Genomic DNA, 20567 nt, shown 5'->3' with positions numbered 1-20567 from the left:
TGGTGTTGCTAGGAGGCTTGGGCGCTGGGGCTAATCTGCGTCATGGCTGAAGTCCCAGAAGATTACGATTCGGGTCCAGATGAAGGTGAAGACCTGGGGTTTCAGACACAAAAACTGCTTGGGCCTCTTAAAGCAGCTGAAGATGCCGAACCAGACACCACGACAGAGGCAGGCCTGGAGCTACTCGTAGAAACTGACCAAGAGCCACAGCCAGAGACGAAGGAAGAGGACTTCAAAGAGGGGGCGCCAGAGAGTAGGAAGAATGTGCCTCCAAACCTAAAACCAACCAGGAGGTCCCAAGAAGAGATTCCCGAGGAGTCAGAGATAGACCTTTCTAGCAAGACTGAGCCAGGGATTCCCCAAGAGGTAAAGCTGGAGACATCCAGAGAGATGGGAGGAGAGCTTTTCAAAGACTTAGAGGTCACCATGGATAAAAAGCTGGAGGAACCAGAACTCGAGCCACGGGAGGAGACCAAACCAGATGTTAAAGAGGATGTACTCATAGAGTCAGCTAAGGAAACAGATCTAGAGCTACCGAAGGAAACTGAGTCTGAGGTTCCAAGAGCCACAATCACTGAGACAAGATTAGAGTTACCAGAGGAGACGAAACCGGAGATCCCAGAGGAATCACTTAGAGAGCAATATGAAGAGACAAGTCTAGAACCTCCAGAACAGACCAAACCTGAATATCCAAACGGGACACCAAGAAAACCAATTGAAGAGGCAGATCTACAGCCACCAAAGATGACCGCACCAGAGTTTCCAGAGGAGACACAAATAAAGTCACCTGAGGAGAAAAGGACAGAACCATCTGAGCAGACCACACTGGAGTTTATACAAGAGAAACCAAGCAAGTCTACTGAAGAGACAGGTCTACAGCCTCCAGCAAAGACCAAACCAGAGGTTCCAGAGGAGATAGGAAGAAAATCAGAAGAGGAAGAGACGTGGCCATCTGAGCAAACTAGACCAGCGTTTCCAAAGGAGAAAACAAGCAAGTCTACAGAGGAGGCAGGTCTAGAGCCTCCAGAAGAGACCAAACCAAAGGTTCCAGAGGAGATAGGAAGAAAATCAACAGAAGAGGAAGAGACAGAGCCATCTGAGCAGACTGAACCAGAATTTCCAAAGGAGAAAGCAAGAAAGTCTACTGAGGAGGCAGGCCTAGAGCTTCCAGAACAGATCAAGCCAGAGGTTCCAGAGGAGATAGGAAGAAAATCAACAGAAGAGGAAGAGACAGAGCCATCTGAGCAGACTGAACCAGAATTTCCAAAGGAGAAAGCAAGAAAGTCTACTGAGGAGGCAGGCCTAGAGCCTCCAGAAGAGACCAAACCAGAGGTTCCAGAGGAGACAGGAAGAAAATCAACTGAGGAAAAAGGGATAGAGCCACCTGAGCAGACCAAACCAGATTTTCCAGACCAGAAACCAAGTAAGTCTAGTGAGGAGATACAAGGAAAGTCAACTGAGGAGAAAGGTCTAGAGCCTCCAGAACAGACTACACCAGAGTTTCCAAAGAAAAAACTAAAGATACAACGTAAATCAACTAAGGAAATAGGTCAAGTGCCACCACGGAAGACCAAAACAGAGGTTCAAGAGAAGACACAAACAGAGCCAACTAAGGAGAAAGATCTAGAATTACCAGATAAAGCCCAACCACTACTTGTAAGAGAGACACATAAAGAATTTGCCAACGAAGAGAGGCCAGAACCAATCAAATCTAAGCATTTTGTAGACAAGGACAAGCTAGAGCATTCTGACTATCAAAGAAGAAAGTTGTTAGTAAAAGAAAAGTTTACAAAACACTCTATGTTAGAGTCTCTCCCAGTAGAAGAGGTAGACTCAGTAAATACAGCTTATGAATTTTCAGAAGAACCCCCCAAATTGTATGAGCTTACTGATACCAGTAATGACTTATATCCCTCCGAGTCTCAGAGGGATTTAAAAGAGTCCTTAAGTAAGAAGAAAGTTGTAGATTTGTCCCTAGAATTGGAGAAACTAGTAGATGAAGATAAAGAAACCCAGCCAGAAGAAAGGATTGAGCTACAATTCGAGTATCTTAAGTGGAGCCCAGAGAAAGTTGCAGAGTGGATTAGCGAGCTAGGCTTCCCTCAATACAAGGTATACAAAAATAACATTTTTCGAAATCACACTCTCATCCTTCTACCTCCTATTCCTCTACCCTTACCTGAGCTCTCGCCTCTTTCTTACTAGAAGGAGTACAGAAAAGTCTTGGACTATGGTAGAGGTAACGGATTTCGATTCTGGCCTTTCCACTGATGTCTATATATATATTTGTATTTTGGAAGACAGAGGGAGAGTCACATTTGTTTTTCCTATTCATCACAGTAATTATACTTCCCTGTAATCCTTGAATGCTCAGATATTTATATAGACCTCTTTTCATAGAAAATGTTTTTTGTTTTTTTTTAAACAGATTTTGTCCAAGGTAGACTTTTTGGTACCTTTTTGGTAGCTTGTCAAGCTCCCTTAACTGGAACTTGTGCTATTAATCTTAGGTTTCCCAAGTATGTCATTTGTACCATGAGCACCTAACAGTGCTAACTTAAATAGCCAGTTAACTAAAAATCGTTTTATTAAAAAGATAGGGTGAATCCTCTTATTTATTAATGCTGACCATGTTCTTAGGCTACCAAAAAACAACATAAGGTCTGCCATCTTTGCAACCCCATACTTAAAAAGTGAGGCATGAAAGAAACATTACTTGTATCATGCCAAAAACAATTTAAGGGGCAGTATGAAATTTTGTCAAGAGCTTAGATGGAAAATTATTAGGATTATGACCAAATTTAAATTTAACTCAAATTTAAAATTTTGCTCAGCATAGAACTAAAGACAAACGTAATTTATTCCCTCATTCCTTCCAACTCTTTCTTCCTTCTTCCTCTCTCTCTCTGCTTCTTCCTTCCTCCTTCCTTTTTCCTTCCTCCGTTTCTTCCTTCCATTTGTCGTACATCTTTTGAGTGCTGTTCTTATTGTACTGACAGGAGTGTTTTACCACAAACTTCATCAGTGGCCGTAAACTCATCCATGTAAACTGCTCAAACCTCCCTCAGATGGGGATAACAGATTTTGAAGACATGAAGGTGAGTTGTGTATAGTTTCCCCATTGTGCGCTGTAACAATGCTACCATCCATCTTCAAACCAACCTCCTTCCCCTGCCCCAACCCCCAACCCCCTATTTCTGTCAGTGGTGTTATTAAACTCCCAGGCCCCCAGGCTCACAGTGGTTCCTTCCTCTCTCTCCTTTGATCCTCACAAAAATCCCAAGAACTGTTAGCTCCTCCTCTAGCGTCTGGTTTTCTCCATTCCCACTTGTTCAGACCTTTATTACCTTATACCTAAAACATTCCAGTAGCCTTCTGCTTTTAGCCTCTGTATGTAGGTAGGCCCTTTGGGTTCAAGGGTACTGCTTTTAAATTCTCACTTTCCAACCATTTATATACTACTCAGAAACCTCTTTGGATCATCTCTGCTTACAAGGTGGTCTCAACTCCTTAGCTTGGGATACAAGGCCCTCCCCAAGTTTTCTCCAGCCACTATTCTCTGCCTGCCAAACTCCTACATGAACCTTCTGCTCCAGCCTCACAGGTCTCACTCACACCCTCCCAAATCTGTCTTTTGCCTTCCTCTCTTCTGCAACCTTGCTCAGTTTCCCCTTCTCCTGTATGACTAATATGAATCTTAATCATCCTTAGGACCCAGCCCAATTCTCATCTCCCCATAAAGTTTTTCCTGACCTTCCCAGGCCACAGTAACCTCTCCTCCCAAGCTCTCATACATTTTATGTCTCTAACACCCCTTTGGCACTTACATAACACAACATGTGTTTTGCCTGCTTTGCTATCTAACTTGAAAACACATTACATTAACCTCTCTGGACCTCAGTTTCATAAGATCTCTCCAGCACCAACAGTCCATGATCATGTTTCTTTACATAACAGTACCCTCCATTTACAGTGTTTAATAGTTTACAAAGTTTCACATACCTAATCTCATTTATAACCTTTCCTATAATATCCCCCACCCAACATACCAGTGGTTTCATTTGGTACACTCTTGCCAGTAAGTGGTTCTGCCTCAGTGGTTCTCCAACTTGGATAGTCTTCGGAATCAGACGAGATTTTTTTAAAAAGATTCCTAAGGGCCAGCCCGGTGGCTCAGGTGGTTGGAGCGCCGTGCTCCTAACGCCAAGGTTGCAGGTTCGATTCCCACATAGGCCAGGGAGCTGTGTCCCACACAACTAGACTGAGAAACAACGGCTTGAACTGGAGGAGGGTGAGAGGGAGGTAGAAGAAGGGGGGAAAAAAATTCCTAGTCTCCATACTCCAAAGATTTTGATTCATTACGTCTAGAGTAAAACCTGGAATTTGTTCCCTAGGCGACTCTTGATCAGGCCTTAGAACCCTGTCATTCCATAAGTCTATGATTTAGAAAATAAGAAAATTATTCATGTTAATACCGAAGCCCTTTTCCTGATAACAAGACATAAAGAAATCCTTTAAATTATCGAACACATAGTTCTGAGTGAACATTTAATCTCTTGAACTCTACTAATAGCTATCCTCTCTGAATGCTTACTATGTATGGAGCACCATACATATATTATTTCCCTTAATCCCCATTTTATAGAAGAGAGAACCGGAGCCCAGAAAGGTGAAGCAACTTACACAACATTATCCAGATAGTAAGTTTAAGAGCCAGGATTCAAATCCATTCTGTGTGACTTCCCAATCCATGCTCGATTTAAACCACTATCCGATATTGCCTCTCTAAAAGAACAATGTTGTAACCATGTACATAATGTAGAAAAGGACCACTTATTCTAAATTGGTATTTCCAAACATGCCCTCACGTAGCTACCAAGTACTACCCGATCCATATCTTACTCTTTTTATGTGAAAAGTTGATACAACTGTGTCTATGAGCTCTTATTTCTACTCATTCTTATAGTGTACTGAATTTTCTAAATAAAAATAAGAAACAGAATTAGCAAAATAGTAACGTGTAATCCAAATTCCTGAAACATTTAAGTATTTTTAAATGTTACAGCTTTTTATCATGGGAAAGCATTTTTAAGAATCTGCCAATTCATTTTGCTTTCTTGACATTCTAGTTCCCAAAGCACAGTATTGACATGCAATAATGAAAATTCTAATTCTGCTTTTTCTGGTCTTGCAAGAAACAAGAAGTCTTAAAAATCTTCTGAAATCCTCAAGAGTAAATGATGAACCCAGTGGTCTACCCTTATATCTCAAGAAGTTTGAATAAGCAAACTTCAGAATACTTATTATCACTGTCACCAGACAAATGTGGCCTCTTCTTGAGGTCACTAGAGTAACGTAAAGATCAAGACATTCAAAGGTATGTTAGATAAGCTTTGCTTGACACTCAGATCCACATAAAAAAGCTAATTATACACTAGGATACAGGTAACTTTTTAGAGCTCGTACATGAAGTTAAGTACGCCAGTTACCTTCCTTCCTGATACCCTAAGTATTTTCACTCCCACTGTTATAATTATAGCACCTAGTACATCTACACTTCATCCAGCAACAAGCAGTGCAGTTATCTTTTTCATGCTATCTCTTCCATATCATCACTCATGGGTCTTGGGAGAGGGGAAGGAGTGGTGAGGAACAGGTTGCTCCAAAGTACAGAATTCTGGACATGCTGCTAAGAAATTGAACGATGTTTGAAAGTGTGCATGCCATTTACACGCTTTGCAGTTAATTTATGGTCAGTTTCTGTTCTCTTCAACTTCATTTTACTTAATTTTGCAATTACTCATGTTCACCTGCAGAAATAAGTCACCTTTCCCTTTGCCCTTCCTACAACATACTGAGATAACAGAGAAGAGCTAAATGTATAGATGAGACTGGTGAGGAGTGCAGGAGGAAAGAAACATAATTCTTCTTTTTGCCTGGCCAGGGGAGCTCCTGAAATCACTATCCTGTTTTTCCCATTTGTAGGGATGTATTATTACCGGGTAAAAAGGGGTGAGAAAGTCAATCTTATTTATTCTAGGCAAGCTAGACAAGACAGCATTACACTAGCTTCAGTTTTTTCTCTTAGAACATAATTCTCAAAATACTTTTAAGTATTCTTTCTAGTCTCTCTAAGTGAACAAAAGAACTTTGTGATTAATTGCTTATTCCTTTCGTATGCATGATTTCATATTACCAAGTATAGCCTGATAAGCTGTATAATATCGCAGCAATTTTACTACCTTTGCCTTGTTGCAAACTATTTAAAGAGCACAAATTCATAACATGTCAGCAGTTGTCACTAGACAAAAGTACTTTAACTTTTAATTTTTAAGGAATTTTAGTTTTACAGAAGAGTTGCAAAGAGAGTTCCTGTATACTCTTCACCTGCTTCCCCTAATGTTAACGTTTTATGTTAACATTATGGTCCATTTGTCAAAACTAAGACCTTAACAGCGGTAAACACTATTAAACAACTACAGACTTAATTCAGATTTCTGCAGTTTTTCCACTGATGTCCTTTTATTGTTCCAGGAACCCATCAGGGAAACCACCTTGCGTTTAGCTGTCATGTTTCCTTGGTCTCTTTCAATATGTGACCGCTTCTTCATCTTTGTCTTTTATGACCTTGACACATTGAAAAGTAGTGGTCAGGTATTTTGTAGCTTTCCCTCAATTTTAGTTTGCCTCAGATTCCCCAAGAGGTTATGCTTTTGGGGAGAGACTATCAGAGAGGTGATAAGCCCTTCTCATTTCATCATATCAGGGAGTACATGATATCAACACGAATTATTTCTGGAGGTATTAACCTTGATTACTTGGTTAAGGTGCTATCTGCCAGGTGACTTCACTATAAAATTACTGTGCTTCCCTTTTCATAGTCTATTCATTAGAAGCGAGTTACCAAGTCCAGTCCACACTCAAAGAGAAGGGAAGTAAGCTCCACCTCCTGGAGGGAGGAGTACCAAAGAGTTTATGGATATAGAGTAAAACTACCACCGTAATAAATATACTGGAGGAGATAGTGTGAGGCTATACAGATCTGTTTCTCCATAATGTTTGCCCACTAAGTGTAGCATTGATTAGTGGATCTTGCCTGCAGCAGTTATTACTACTGTGTTTCCCTAAAAATAAGACCTAGCCAGACCATCAGCTCTAATGCGTCTTTTGGGGCAAAAATTAATATAAGACCCAGTCTTATTTTACTATAAGACCCGGTATAATGTAATATAATATAATATAATATAATATAATATAATATAATATAATATAATATAACATAACATATAATACCAGGTCTTATATTAATTATGTCTTACTTTTTTCTGCTTGGTAGGTTTTTTGGTTTTCTTTCTTTGTCTTACTTTGTAATATAGTTAGATTCATTTGTCCCCAGCCTATATTCCATCATGGGTTCCCAGAAAATCCTGGCTTTTTAAAAATTTGCGTACAGTAAAGTCACTCATTGTTATGGATTTTGGATTTTGACAAATGCACAGGGTCATGTATCCACCACCACAGAACCAGACAGAATAATTCTATCACCCTAATATTTCTCCTATGTCCCCTCTGTAGTCAGCCCTTCCCTCTAACCCAGTTCCTGGCAACCACTAATTTGTGTTTCGTCCCTATAGTTTTGCCTTTTCCAGAATGTCACATAAATGGAATCAAATAGTATGTAGCCTTTGAGTCTGCCTTCTTTCCCTCAGCAAAATACATTTTAAATCAATCCACAATTAATCCACAAGCAGATTGTAAGGAAACTACATATCTGTTGTAATAATGGGGGCACAATACAGATGATTCATATTTGAACCACAACAATTATGTCTGTAGGTTTTAATTAAAGTAAATAATAGGTTCCAATTAAGCAAATGTGCATAGTTACTTACTATAAGGTAACTGAACAGTGTGTAAATAAATTGATAATGATGAAGCAAAACCATCAGCGGTTTACAAACAAAAGCAAGAACAGCTGGCTTTGAAAATCATGATCAACACAAGATACAGTGATGACATAGTAATAATAGACTCTTCTTGAAGACTATAGATGTTACAAACACCTGTTTGAGACTATGTGAAGTAGGTGATTGAATATGAGCCACCATCCTAGAATGTAGAATGAAGAATTCTTAGAAAATTCTAACACTCATCTTCAAGAATACCTATTTTTAATAATCCTTACTAACTCAAGTAAGTTACTAGTAAATTGCTCTAAGTCTTAAGCAAAAATAAAGTCTATTGCTTCTTATTCATCAGCACTAATGAAAGAATTCACAGTTTTAGATTAATTTATGGCTCATCGGAGGACCCCCATTGTCCATCAGTGAACTGCAGACATACTTTAAGGATCCTGAATTAGAGGAGGGATGGTTAGATTATACTTCCTGAATCCATGTAACCAAAAACTTTATAACACCTTTAATTTCTGAATTAGAATATTAAACAGTACTGGACTCTGTTGGCCTAGAGTGGGCATGTAGCTCTTTTGGTTAATAGTGAATGTGTCTGTAACTACAAGGTCATTGCTGGAGGCAACATCTGTAAACCTCAGGGAATCTGTGAAATAACCCCCTCTGGTAAGGGACATGCAAAAGGAGAGTCAGGGGGAGGTGCTGACCAAATAAGGTGCTCAATGTAGCAACATCAGTTACAAATGAGAATTCTTAAGAGCCACCTGTAGTCATTTGGATCTCAACTCTTAGAAACCTCAGTTGCTTACAAGACCTCAAATAGTCTTTCCATTGGGAATGCAAGACAACATGTGACCCGTTTCTTACCCACAAACCATCCCTAGAGTCTAAACAAGACCAACTCAAGTAAAATTTGAGAAGAAAGGTATCTTGCCTATCTCAAATGCATTGCTAATGGGAAGTTTTGCATCAGGTTTAGAATTGTCTGTGGTATGAATATTATAGCCTTGTAACTATGGCCAGTAGTTTTAACCTTAAAAAAAAAAAAATCCATTCCACATATTCCTTTGATGTATTCTAGCAGCAATTTCATGGATTACATTCTCATCCAGATGTAGACTATGAATTCAAATAGCAGTGTTAATAACAGGCCTATGATTAAGACTAGAATTTGAAAATGCAATGACAGTTTAATCTAGAATACCAAGAGGCATGGTGCTCAATGACTACAAATTATGTTTTAGAGACACTGAAAATTGTGGCAAAACCTGTTTTAAAAGAATATACAAGTATAGGTACTCATAATAAAACAGCTGGAACTTTAATGTCTACTTTTTGTTGTTTGACATTTATTTTTAGTCAAACAAACTGAATAACTATTTGAGTAATGATTATTTTTCTTAGTTGCAGATTAACTGAGCTCCTTATAGACAAGTTAGTTATTAACCTTCCCAGAGACAGTCATGGCTCCTAATCTGAATACATTATCTGCTCATATGATTGGTCAGATTGCTCAGCCAAACGGAAGAAATGAGCCCATCCGTGGCCATCTGATGCAAGAGCCTAGAAACATCTTTAAATGGAACTTTTAAAAAGATAAATCACGTGATGTTTCTCTTAAGAACTTTGTTATGATAAGGCCAGGTTAGTAAACCTTTCAAAGTGTTATTTCATTATTTTATTTTCCCATAGAAATGACTTAAGGGGTTAGCATTCAAGAGTCCTGTGTAACTAAGTATAACTGCTTTGAGTTAGATGTATTTTCAGGTTAGACCCATTAAAAAATTATCGTTGTATTTCAGGTCATTTCTCGGCACACGCGGGAGCTACTGGGAATTGAAGAGCCATTATTTAGACGCACCATCAGCCTTCCCTATAGGGACAATATCGGCTTATTTTTAGAGCGAAAAGGTCATACTGGGGTAAAATCTGATTCCTTGACCTTATCTGAATTTGTGCAAGTGGCAGGATTACAGGATTATGACCCACAAATAACTGCCCCTGAAGAGAATAAGGAATTATATTACACTGAGCCGTAGGGAAAAGTCATTACAATTAGCTTGAAACATCAAACTAAATTACTTGGGAGAAGAAATATGGTCTTTTGGGTTGTTGTTGTTGTTATTGTTGTTGTTGTTTTTCTCCCCTTCATTAAGGATCAGAATTAGAACTGCCGGCTCTATTCCTAGTTCTATGGCGACTCACAGCACCTTTCCTTTGTGTTTCAATTTAGCCTTTTGTTAAAACAAAGACAGCGATATTTCTCTTTCCGGGTAATTGTAAGAATTCCCAAAAAATTCTAGAACTGCAGCAGGTAGTAGGAACGTGTTGGAGAAATAGAATTAAAAGTAAAATCTCCTGCCAACCCAGATAATCCTCTCCACAAATGCAGAAAAAGGAAGAGTTTTATTATTGAATCAGTATTAAATCAGTCTGTGACGCACATCACAGGCAAGCCACTAAAGAGATGGCAAAGACAAGGAAATCTCACCCTTTTACATAGTCAGGCAGATTCAATCCATTACTTATACAGGCTGACTGTCTGTATCCAAAGGAAAAATAAAACTTCTCATACCTCTATGACAAACAGGAAGTTACTACTTGGATCCAGGCACTTACATTAAACTCCCACGGATTCGGGAAGACAAGGTACCATCCTCCTGGATGCTGACAATTCAGAAATGGCTCCAAGGTCCGCAAAAAGACAGTCCTGGGGTATAAACCTGGTAGAAAGCTTATTCAGCTTTTTAAAAGATTTACATCCATCTCAAAAACAGAAAAATGACTTAAAGTACAAGTTTTCTAAATAAAATGTTTGGAGAAAAAGGAAGGGGAAAGTTCTTTTTCCCTTTTGGCATCAGGGAATAATTTTTTTAAATAATTGTTTAGATTTGTATTTATCCTTACAAACAGCATGGCTTATGGAAGTACCATTGACTATGGAGAACGGTCTGGGGTTCGTTTACAAGGCTCTTTTATGTGGTACCTTCCAGACCTTTATAAAATGAAATTTGGGCCAGAGTCTACCCGTGACTTGACTGCTCAAAAGAAATTACAAAATACTTCTTGTTGCTTGAATAACTCTAGTTCCTCTCTAGTTTCACAGATTTAACTGCTCTTTTTCTTCCCACTCTCACTTCTTAATCCTAAAAACCACTATAAGGTATAATCCAGAAGGGCAATGATATACCCTGTCCAGTTCCCTGTACCTGAATGGTCAAAGGGATACATTTTGTTTTCTACTGAGAGAAGGAACAGTGCCTCAAATTAGCATTCCTACTGAATGTTAATATTTGATGATGAACCTAATTTTTGCCCAAATTGGACTAACAAAACTTTATCTCAAACCATTTAATACCATTGAGTGTACCTGGCTCACAATTATACAAAAAAGAAAAATGTAAATGAATAACCTAAGACTATGGTGGTTTACTTATATAGCAAATGGTTTTGTTCAAAAACACTCTAGCATTTAGCATGCAGTGGTTCTGTTCAATGAAGGGTGTAGTCAGTGTCACCCTGCCTCAGCGTAATGGTCACTGCTGTTGTATTCTGCTCTATATAAGTGACAAAGTACTTGCAAAACATAAAGAAAATACATTTGCACTATAGGAATAAGATCTATATTTTACAAAATTATTTTTAGCCATTTAATATGCCAGCTATTTTTAAAAATGTTTTTTATGGTTTAAGAATGCTTTAAATGGAAAGAGCTTTAAATAAGATCATACCAGAACAGTTTTATATATATATTTACATATATATATATATATATATATATATATATATATATATATATATATACACACACACATATATATGTGATCTGAAATAAGTCATAATTGTTTACCACCCATTTTATTTCTCTATCTAAAATGGTAGGAAAATCAAGCTGTATCCTTTGTCAGCTACATACTGCTATAGGAAAAGAAGCTACAGTATGTAACTGTCTAATGATGACATTATAATTTCCTAAATTTAGCTTTTAGAAGACAAATAATTTGTATTAAGCAGCTTGCTTAAGTATGTCAGGTTATGTAGTTTCATTTGGTTGCTTCCAAAAGCCAGATACACACAACTATACCAATGTCAAGGACTTCTTGCGTTATTCTACATTTTAAAGAGCCATCAGTACAATTTTTTAATCCCCTAGTGCTGAACCCATGGCAAACACCGTACAGTCACATGCCTCCCACCATCCATTGTGATAATCAGGGTACAACCATTGTAGAGAGGAAAATATCCTAATTCCTGAGGTCTCCTCTCTTATTGGGATGGAGAGCCCGTGGAAACCACTGGCTGTTGTTCTTTGGTTAGGGAGATGCCAAACGAATCACAGTACAGATGCATAAGGTGGTCCCGGAGGGCAGTGTTGGTTAAGAGATGCCGGCTCAAGGGAGTTTCCCTGAGTTGCACAGCAGTCAGCTCAAACCAGGGGAAAGGCCTGGGGTGAAAAAGATACATATATATACTGTTACTTTTTTGTCTGTCCAATACATCTGATTTGACATTTCCTTTAAGTTTTCCTCTACTTGGAAATAAGGTTCTTCCTTTTCTATATCAAACTAATTAAAATTCATAGTTAAATTAAAAATTCAGCTGAAACTATTCAATATGTGGATTTAATTTTACCTAGGATGAGTTTTCGCACTTACGTACATTTCTCTAAGTGCTTTTGGGGAGGAATTCATAATTAGAGAATGGTTATAATAATGACCTTGACGTCTTTTTCAGTATATTTTCTTTGAATTTAGAAAGAGAATATGTAAAAGGATCATGGACATTAGGAAGGGAAAGGATCTCATTTCTTTTCAGATTTCCTCTTTAAGAAAGAAAAAAGATATCCTGTTCAATTCTATAGGGAAAAATTAGAAGTTAATATGTCCATGAATATCTTGTAGTTTAGCAAATGATTAAAATCACATTTCAAATTGGTAGGAAAAGGATTGGCTACTCTATATGTAGTGTTAGTTTAGAAAGCCAGCTGGCTTTCTAAAATGAAAAGTACTGAAAATTCTAAATTGATTAAAGATTTAACCATAGTGAAAATAAAATCCTAGAAGAAAATATTGAATATTTTGGGATGAAGGTCTTTATCAGTATGACTTGAAACCCTAAAGCCATTAAGAAGTGATTTGAGGAGTGATGTCATAGGAATGGCGGCAGCGGGGCACACTTTTTGAGTTCTCCTCTGGATCTTATCACAAACGGGACATCTACAACCCATCAGAGGACTCTCTGCTCATCACACAGAACAGCTGAGACTCGTGCAAGGATTACTTGAAGGTGGGCAAATTGGGCAAACAGGGAAAGAGGGAAGGGAGCAGAGTGGAGACGCGGCCCCCATCTGCAGCTGTGGAAACGCAGCCCGCACCTTCGGCTGTGGAGACGCGGTCTGCATCTGCGGCTGTGGAGACGCAGCCCGCATCTGCTGCGGTGGAAACACACCCGCATTTGCAGCGGTGGAAACGCGGCCGGCATCTGCAGCTGCAGAGTTGCAGGGGATCCCAGGATGGAACAGAGAACACAAAAGCCTGGAGGTGGGCTCTTTCCCTGCGTTGTCCCACAGCTGATCTCTCCCGCTGAGGGGGCAGCATATCCAGCATTTGAGGCAATAACCTCAGTGAGACCACCAGTTGGGCCCTAGGCCAGACAAAGGACACAAACTCCATACCTGGGCCCCTCCCCCCCTTCCAATCTTACCCCCGCCCTTCCAGAGACTTAAACTGGCCCTGAACTGAGGAGTAGTGTCAGATTACAGAGGAGCCTTAGAGCTCAGGCTCTGGGAAGACTGGCCTGCAGCTCTGACCCAGGGAAGAGGCTGGGAAGAGTGTGATTTTTGCTGGGCTAGGAGAGAAGAGACTCCTCCACCCCCAGCCACCACCTTTTCTGGACTGCAGGAAGAGTGTGACACGGCTGGGCTGGGAGAGAGACGACCCCTCCATCTCCAGCCCCCACCCTTTCTGGCCTGCCTAGGGCAGGGCAATTACAACTGCGGAGGCACTCCCAGGGATCAGCAGTAGGTGGCAAACGCAGCTCTGGGCTTTCAGCAGCTCAGAAATCTCCCACCCACTACACAAACACACACACACACACACACACACACACACACACACGGAAGAAGTGCCTTAAGACTCAGGAGAACTGGACACAGGGCTGGTGGTGCTACTCTCAGTGCGCATATGTGCAGGCAAGAGCAGAAACTGCACTGACTTTGTAGAAACTACCGTCCAGACCCCTCAGCCCCACTCATCTAAATCTGCAGTTCCAACGTCACTCTGGGCACCAGGTGACCGGCTCTGCCTGCACAATACGCAGAGAACTCTTTGGTACAGCAGAGGACAACCTGGAGATTACTTGGTGGGCTTAAACCAAGACTGGCGCTGTGTTTTGTTTTGTTTTGTTTTGTTTTGTTTTGTCTTTATATCTTTGATATCTTTGCCTGTATTGAGTGGGGGTTGTTGGTTGTTTTTACATGTGAAGGAATTTGATTTTTTCTTTGTTGTTGTTGTGCTTGGTGATTTGCTTTGTTCTGAAATTGCCCTACCAGGGCCCAGCTTAAGAGGCACAAGATTCAACACACCCAGAGGCCAACTCCAAACCAAACCAGAGTACTACTGGGTTTGACCTACAAGTGACACACCCAGAGGGAATTCTCTACAGGCACAAGAGCCCATAGAGGCCAAACCGCATTTAAGTGGTCAACCCTCATGCAGCAGAACACCCTGCAGTGGGCAGAGCCAAGTCTCACAGCTAGTCAGCCTAGGAGTTAACCCCACCTACTCACAAGTGAAAAGCAATTAAAGGTCTTCTTTAACAGGACAATATACACAAGAGTCACCTTTGAAGCACACACAGAGGAGAAGAACGAAGTAGTGCAAGTCGAATATAAAGGACACATACTACATAAGATAACCCAGCAAGAACTAAGAACTCTAGGGGATCTACCTAATACATCGAAGCAAACACAGAGAGTCAGCCAGAATGGGGAAACAAAGAAACATGTCCCAAATAAAAGAACAGAAGAAACCTCCAGAAATGGAACCAAATGAAACAGAGGTAACCAACCTATCAGAGACAGAGTTCAGAACACTGATGATAAGAATGTTTAAGGAGCTTAGAGACGACATAAAGAAGGATGTAGAAATCATAATGAACAACCAGTTAGAACTAAAGAACACAATTACTGAAATAAAGAACTCACTTGAAGGAATTAACAGCAGGTTAGATGAAGCAGAGGATCGAATCAGCGACTTAGAAGACAAGTTAGCAGAGATCACCCAAACAGAACAACAGAAAGAAAAAGAATAAAAACAATGAAGATGGTTTAAGAGACCTCTGGGATAACATCAAGCACAACAACATGCATCATAGGAATACCAGAAGGTGAAGAGAGGAAGCAAGGGATTGAGAACATATTTGAAGTAATAATGTCCAAAACTTCCCTAACCTGATGAAGGAAACCAACATACAAGCCCAGGAAGTGCAGAGAGTTCCAACCAGGATAAACCCAAACAGGTCCACACCAAGACACATTATAGTTAAAATGGCAAAGGTTAAAGACAAAGAGAGAATCCTAAAAGCAGCAAGAGAAAGACAGAGGGTTACATACAAGGGAACTCCCATAAGACTATCAAATGACTTTTCTACAGAAACATTGAAGGCCAGGAGGGAGTGGCAGGAGATACTCAAAGTGATGGAAAACAAAGGCCTACAACCTAGATTGCTTTATCCAGCAAGGCTATCATTTAAAGTTGATGGAGAGATAAAGAGCTTCCCAGAAAAGAATAAGCTAAAGGAATTTATTACCACCAAGCCAGCATTGCAAGAAATACTAAAAGGACTTCTGTAAATAGAAGAAAGATGAAAACAATCTAACTACAAATTTAAAAATGGCAATAACTATGTACCTATCAATAATCACTTTAAATGTAAATGGATTAAATGCTCCAATCAAGAGACATAGGGTGGCTGAGTGGATAAGAAAGCAAGACCCTTGTATATGCTGTATACAAGAGACTCACCTCAGATCAAAAGACACACACAGGCTGAAAGTGAAGGGTTGGAGTAAGATATTTCATGCAAATGGAAATGAGAAAAAAGCTGGAGTTGCAATACTTATATCTGACAAAATAGACTTTAAAATGAAGAACATATTAAAAGACAAAGATGGGCACTATATAATAATAAAGGGATCGATCCAACAAGAGGATATAACCCTGGTAAACATCTATGCACCCAACATAGGAGCACCTAAATATATAAAACAGATATTGACCGACATAAAGACAGAGATCAACAGTAACACTATCATAGTAGGGGACTTCAACACACCTCTGACAACAAGGGACAGGTCTTCCAGACAGAAAATCAATATGAAAACAACCTTAAATGATACATTGGACCACTTGGATTTAATCGATATTTTCAGAGCATTTCACCCCAAAGCTGCAGAATACACGTTGTTCTCAAGCGCACATGGGACATTTTCCAAGACAGACCATATGTTAGGCCACAAAACAAGTCTTGATAAATTTAAGAAAATTGAAATCATACCAATTGTCTTCTCTGACCACAGTGCTATGAAATTAGAAATGAACTACAGGAAAAAAACTGGAAGACACACCAATTCATGGAGGCTGAATAACATGTTACTAAATAATGACTAGGTCAACCAGGAGATCAAGGAGGAAATCAAAAGATATCTCGAGACAAACAAAAATGAAAACACAATGACCCAAAATCTATGGGATGCCGCAAAAGCAGTCCTAAGAGGGAAATTCATAGCATTGCAGGCCTGCCTAAAGAAACAAGAAACATCATTAATCAACAGTTTATCTTCACACTTAAGGGATCTGGAAAAAGAACAGCAAAATAAGCCCAAAGGGAGTACAAGGAAGGAGATAATAAAGATCATAGTGGAAATAAATGAAATAGAAACCAGAAAAACAATACAAAAGATCAATGAATCCAAGAATTGGTTCTTAGAGAAGATAAACAAAATTGACAAATCTTTAGCCAGACTCATTAAAAAAAAGACAGAGAGGACCCAAATTAACAAAATCAGAAATGAAAGAGGAGAAGTGACAACAGACACTGCAGAAATACAAAATATTTTAAGAAATTACTATGAGCAACTATATGCCAACAAATTTGACAATCTGGAAGAAATGGACAATTTTCTAGATGTGTACAACCTTCCAAGGCTAACTCAAGAAGAAACAGAAAACCTGAATAGACTGATTACCACCAGGGAAATTGAATCAGTAATCAACAATCTTCCAACAAACAAAAGCCCTGGACCAGATGGCTTTACAGGTGAATTTTACAAAACGTTCATAAAAGAATTATCACCTATTCTTCTCAAGCTCTTCCAAAAAATCCAGAAGGAGGGAAGACTCCCAAACACTTTTTACGAAGCCACTATCACCCTGATCCAAAAATCAGACAAAGACACCACAAAAAAAGAAAACAGGCCGATATCGCTAATGAATATAGATGCAAAAATCCTCAACAAAATATTAGTGAACAGAATTCAGCAATACATTAAAAAGCTCATACACCATGATCAAGTGGGATTCATCCCTGGTATGCAAAGGTGGTTCAACATCCACAAATCAATTAATGTGATCCACCACATTAACAAAATGAAAAATAAAAATCACATGATCATATCAATAGATGCAGAAAAAGCATTTGATAAAATCCAGCAGCCATTTATGATAAAAACCCTTAAGAAAGTGGGAATAGAGGGATCATATCTCAACATAATAAAGGCCATATATGATAAACCCACAGCTAACATCATACTCAATGGGGAAAAGCTAAAACCATTCCCCTTAAGATCAGGAACAAGGCAAGGTTGCCCACTTTCTCCACTTCTATTCAACATAGTGCTGGAAGTTCTAGCCACAGCAATCAGACAAGAAAAAGAAATAAAAGGCATCCAAATTGGTAAGGAGGAAGTAAAATTGTCATTATATGCAGATGACATGATACTATATATAGAGAACCCTAAAGACTCCACCAAGAAACTATTAGAGCTGATAGATGAATTTAGTAAAGTAGCAGGATACAAAATTAATATTCAGAAATCAGTTGCATTTGTATATACCAATAATAAAACATCAGAAGGAGAAATTTAAAAAACAATCCCATTTACAATTGCTCCAAAGACTATAAAATACCTGGGAATAAATTTAACCAAAGAAGTAAAAGATCTGTACTCAGAAAATTATAAGACACTGAAGAAAGAAATGAAAGAAGATACAAATAGATGGAAACACATACCATGTTCATGGATGGGGAGAATTAATATAGTTAAAATGTCCATACTGACTAAGGCAATATACATATTCAACGCAATTCCTATCAAAGTACCAATGACGTTTTTCACAGAAATAGAATATATCCTAAAATTTATATGGGACCATAAAAGACCCTGGATAGCCTCAGCAATCTTGAGAAATAAGAACAAAGTGGGAGGTATAACAATACCTGACATCAAATTATGCTACAAGGCTACAGTAATCAAAACAGCATGGTACTGGTATAAAAACAGACACATAGATCAATGGAACAGAATAGAGAGTCCAGAAATAAATCCATGCCTATATGGCCATTTAATCTATGACAATAGAAGCAAGAATGTACGGTGGGGTAAAGAGAGTCTATTCAATAAATGGTGCTGGGAAACCTGGACAGACACATGCAAAAAAATGAAGCTGGACCACCTGCTTACACCATATACAAAAATAAATTCAAAATGGCTTAAAGACTTAAATGTAAGATCTGAAACCATAAAATTCCTAGAAGAAAATATAGGAAGAAACTTCACAGACATTACCTGGAGTAAGATCCCCTCGTGTGAGAGAAGTAAGAGAAAAAATAAACATGTTGGATTACATCAAACTAAAAAGATTTTTCACAGCAAAGGAAACCATCAATAAAACAAAAAGGATCCTACTGAATGGGAAAAGATATTTGCCAATGATATATCTGATAAGGGGTTAATATCACAAATTTATAAAAAACTCACTCAACTCCAAAAAAACAAACAACCCAATTGAAAAATGGGCAGAGGACCTGAAGAGACATTTTTCCAAAAAGGACATACAGATGGCAAAACAGACATATGAAGAAATGCTCAACCTCACTAACCATCAGAGAAATGCAAATAAAAACCACAATGATATACCACCCAGTCAAAATGGCTATCATCAATAAATCAACAAACAACAAGTGCTGGCGCGAATGTGGAGAAAAGGGAACGCTTGTGCACTGTTGGTGGGATTGCAGATTGGTGCAGCCACTATGGAAAACAGTATGGAGGTATCTCAAAAATCTGAAAATGGAACTACCTTATGATCCAGCAATTCCACTCCTAGGTATCTATCCGGAGAAATCCAAAACTCTAATTCAAAAAACTTTATGCACTCCTATGTTTATTGCAGCACTATACACAATAGCCAAGACATGGAAACAACTGAAATGCCCATCGGTAGATGACTGGATTAAAAAACTGTGGTACATTTATACAATGGAGTATTACGCAGCCATAAAGAAGAAAGAAATCTTACCATTTGCAACAACATGGATGGACCTAGAGAACATTATGTTAAATAAGTCAGACAGAGAAAGACCAATACCATATGACCTCACTTATATGTGAAATGTAAAGAAAAAAATAAGTGAATGAACTAATCAGAAACAGTTTTGGAGACATAGAGGAAAAACTGAGGATTGCTAGATGGGCAGCGGTGGGGGGTGGGGATAAAGGGGAAGGTGAGAGGTTTAGAAAATAGTCGGTAACCACAAGATGGCCAGGGGGTTTTGAAAATTAATTTGGGGAATGTAATCAATAATGTAAAGATTTTGTAGGGTATCCGATGGGCACTTGTCCCATTTGGGAGACCACCTCAGGGATGATGTAGATGCCTGATCACTTCACTGTACACCTGAAGCTGAACAATAATGAATGCCAACTATAATTTTATATATATACATATATATGTATATATATATGTATGTATATACTTACAAGAAGTGGAGTACAGCATTAGGAATAGAGACAGTGGAAATGTAATGGCTCTGTGCGATGTCAGAGGGATAGTGGATGGGGGGAGAGGGGTTCACACAGTGTGAGGGATATAAATGATAAACGTCTAAGTATTACTTTGTCTTGTGTACCTGAAACTAATAAAAAAAAAGAAGTAATTTGACAATTTTGACTACAAAAATTAGAATCCTCTGAAAGATACCAAAAGAGAAATAATATGAAAAATATTTCCACTACACAAAAAACATTCCTACTGAAAAGCTTCTACAAAACAATAGATAAACGTAAACAACGCAAATGAAAAATAGGCAACAAAAATAAAATGACACTGAGAGAAAACAGAAGAGCAACAGTTTGGAAGCTGTAAAGAATAACAAGTATTAACAAGTAATACTGACAAGTAATAACACTGAGCCAAGGCACAGTCCGTTTACATCATAGAAGCCACAAAAGACTCAGGAAGTAGTGGGGCCAAGTATATCTGGAAGTGGGGGTAAGATGGGGCTAATAAGAGGATGATGGGTTAAAAATCTTAAAAAGGAGAGAGACCCTCCCAGTACACTGTCCCATCAGGAGACGGTCCCGCCCCCTTCCCA

At 38.8% G+C, this 20567-nt stretch overlaps 2 protein-coding genes across 3 annotated transcripts in view; one reads left to right on the top strand and one right to left on the bottom strand.

Moving 5' to 3' along the window:
* The first annotated feature begins 41 nt into the window (after positions 1 to 41).
* The window catches only part of SAMD15 (sterile alpha motif domain containing 15), a 24742-nt gene continuing 4216 nt past the window's right edge, over positions 42 to 20567 (top strand). Inside the window, exons 1-3 of one of the 2 annotated variants that reach the window (XM_074327145.1) lie at positions 42 to 2112; positions 3000 to 3098; positions 9716 to 14601. In XM_074327145.1, the coding sequence (XP_074183246.1) occupies positions 43 to 2112; positions 3000 to 3098; positions 9716 to 9952 (2406 nt within the window). In that variant the 5' untranslated portion in view covers position 42 and the 3' untranslated portion in view covers positions 9953 to 14601. Of the gene's footprint in view, positions 2113 to 2999; positions 3099 to 9715; positions 14602 to 20567 lie in introns of those variants that run through there. The other variant, XM_074327146.1, reaches the window with a different exon arrangement.
* The window catches only part of NOXRED1 (NADP dependent oxidoreductase domain containing 1), a 21226-nt gene continuing 12838 nt past the window's right edge, over positions 12180 to 20567 (bottom strand). The window contains exon 7 of the mRNA XM_019733434.2: positions 12180 to 12357. Coding sequence (XP_019588993.2) covers positions 12180 to 12357 — 178 coding nt within the window. The remainder of the gene's footprint in view (positions 12358 to 20567) is intronic.

This window comes from Rhinolophus sinicus, linkage group LG03 (genome assembly GCF_036562045.2).
Source record: "Rhinolophus sinicus isolate RSC01 linkage group LG03, ASM3656204v1, whole genome shotgun sequence".
Classification (NCBI taxonomy): domain Eukaryota; kingdom Metazoa; phylum Chordata; class Mammalia; order Chiroptera; family Rhinolophidae; genus Rhinolophus; species Rhinolophus sinicus.
This window is presented reverse-complemented; position numbering and strand designations above follow the sequence as displayed.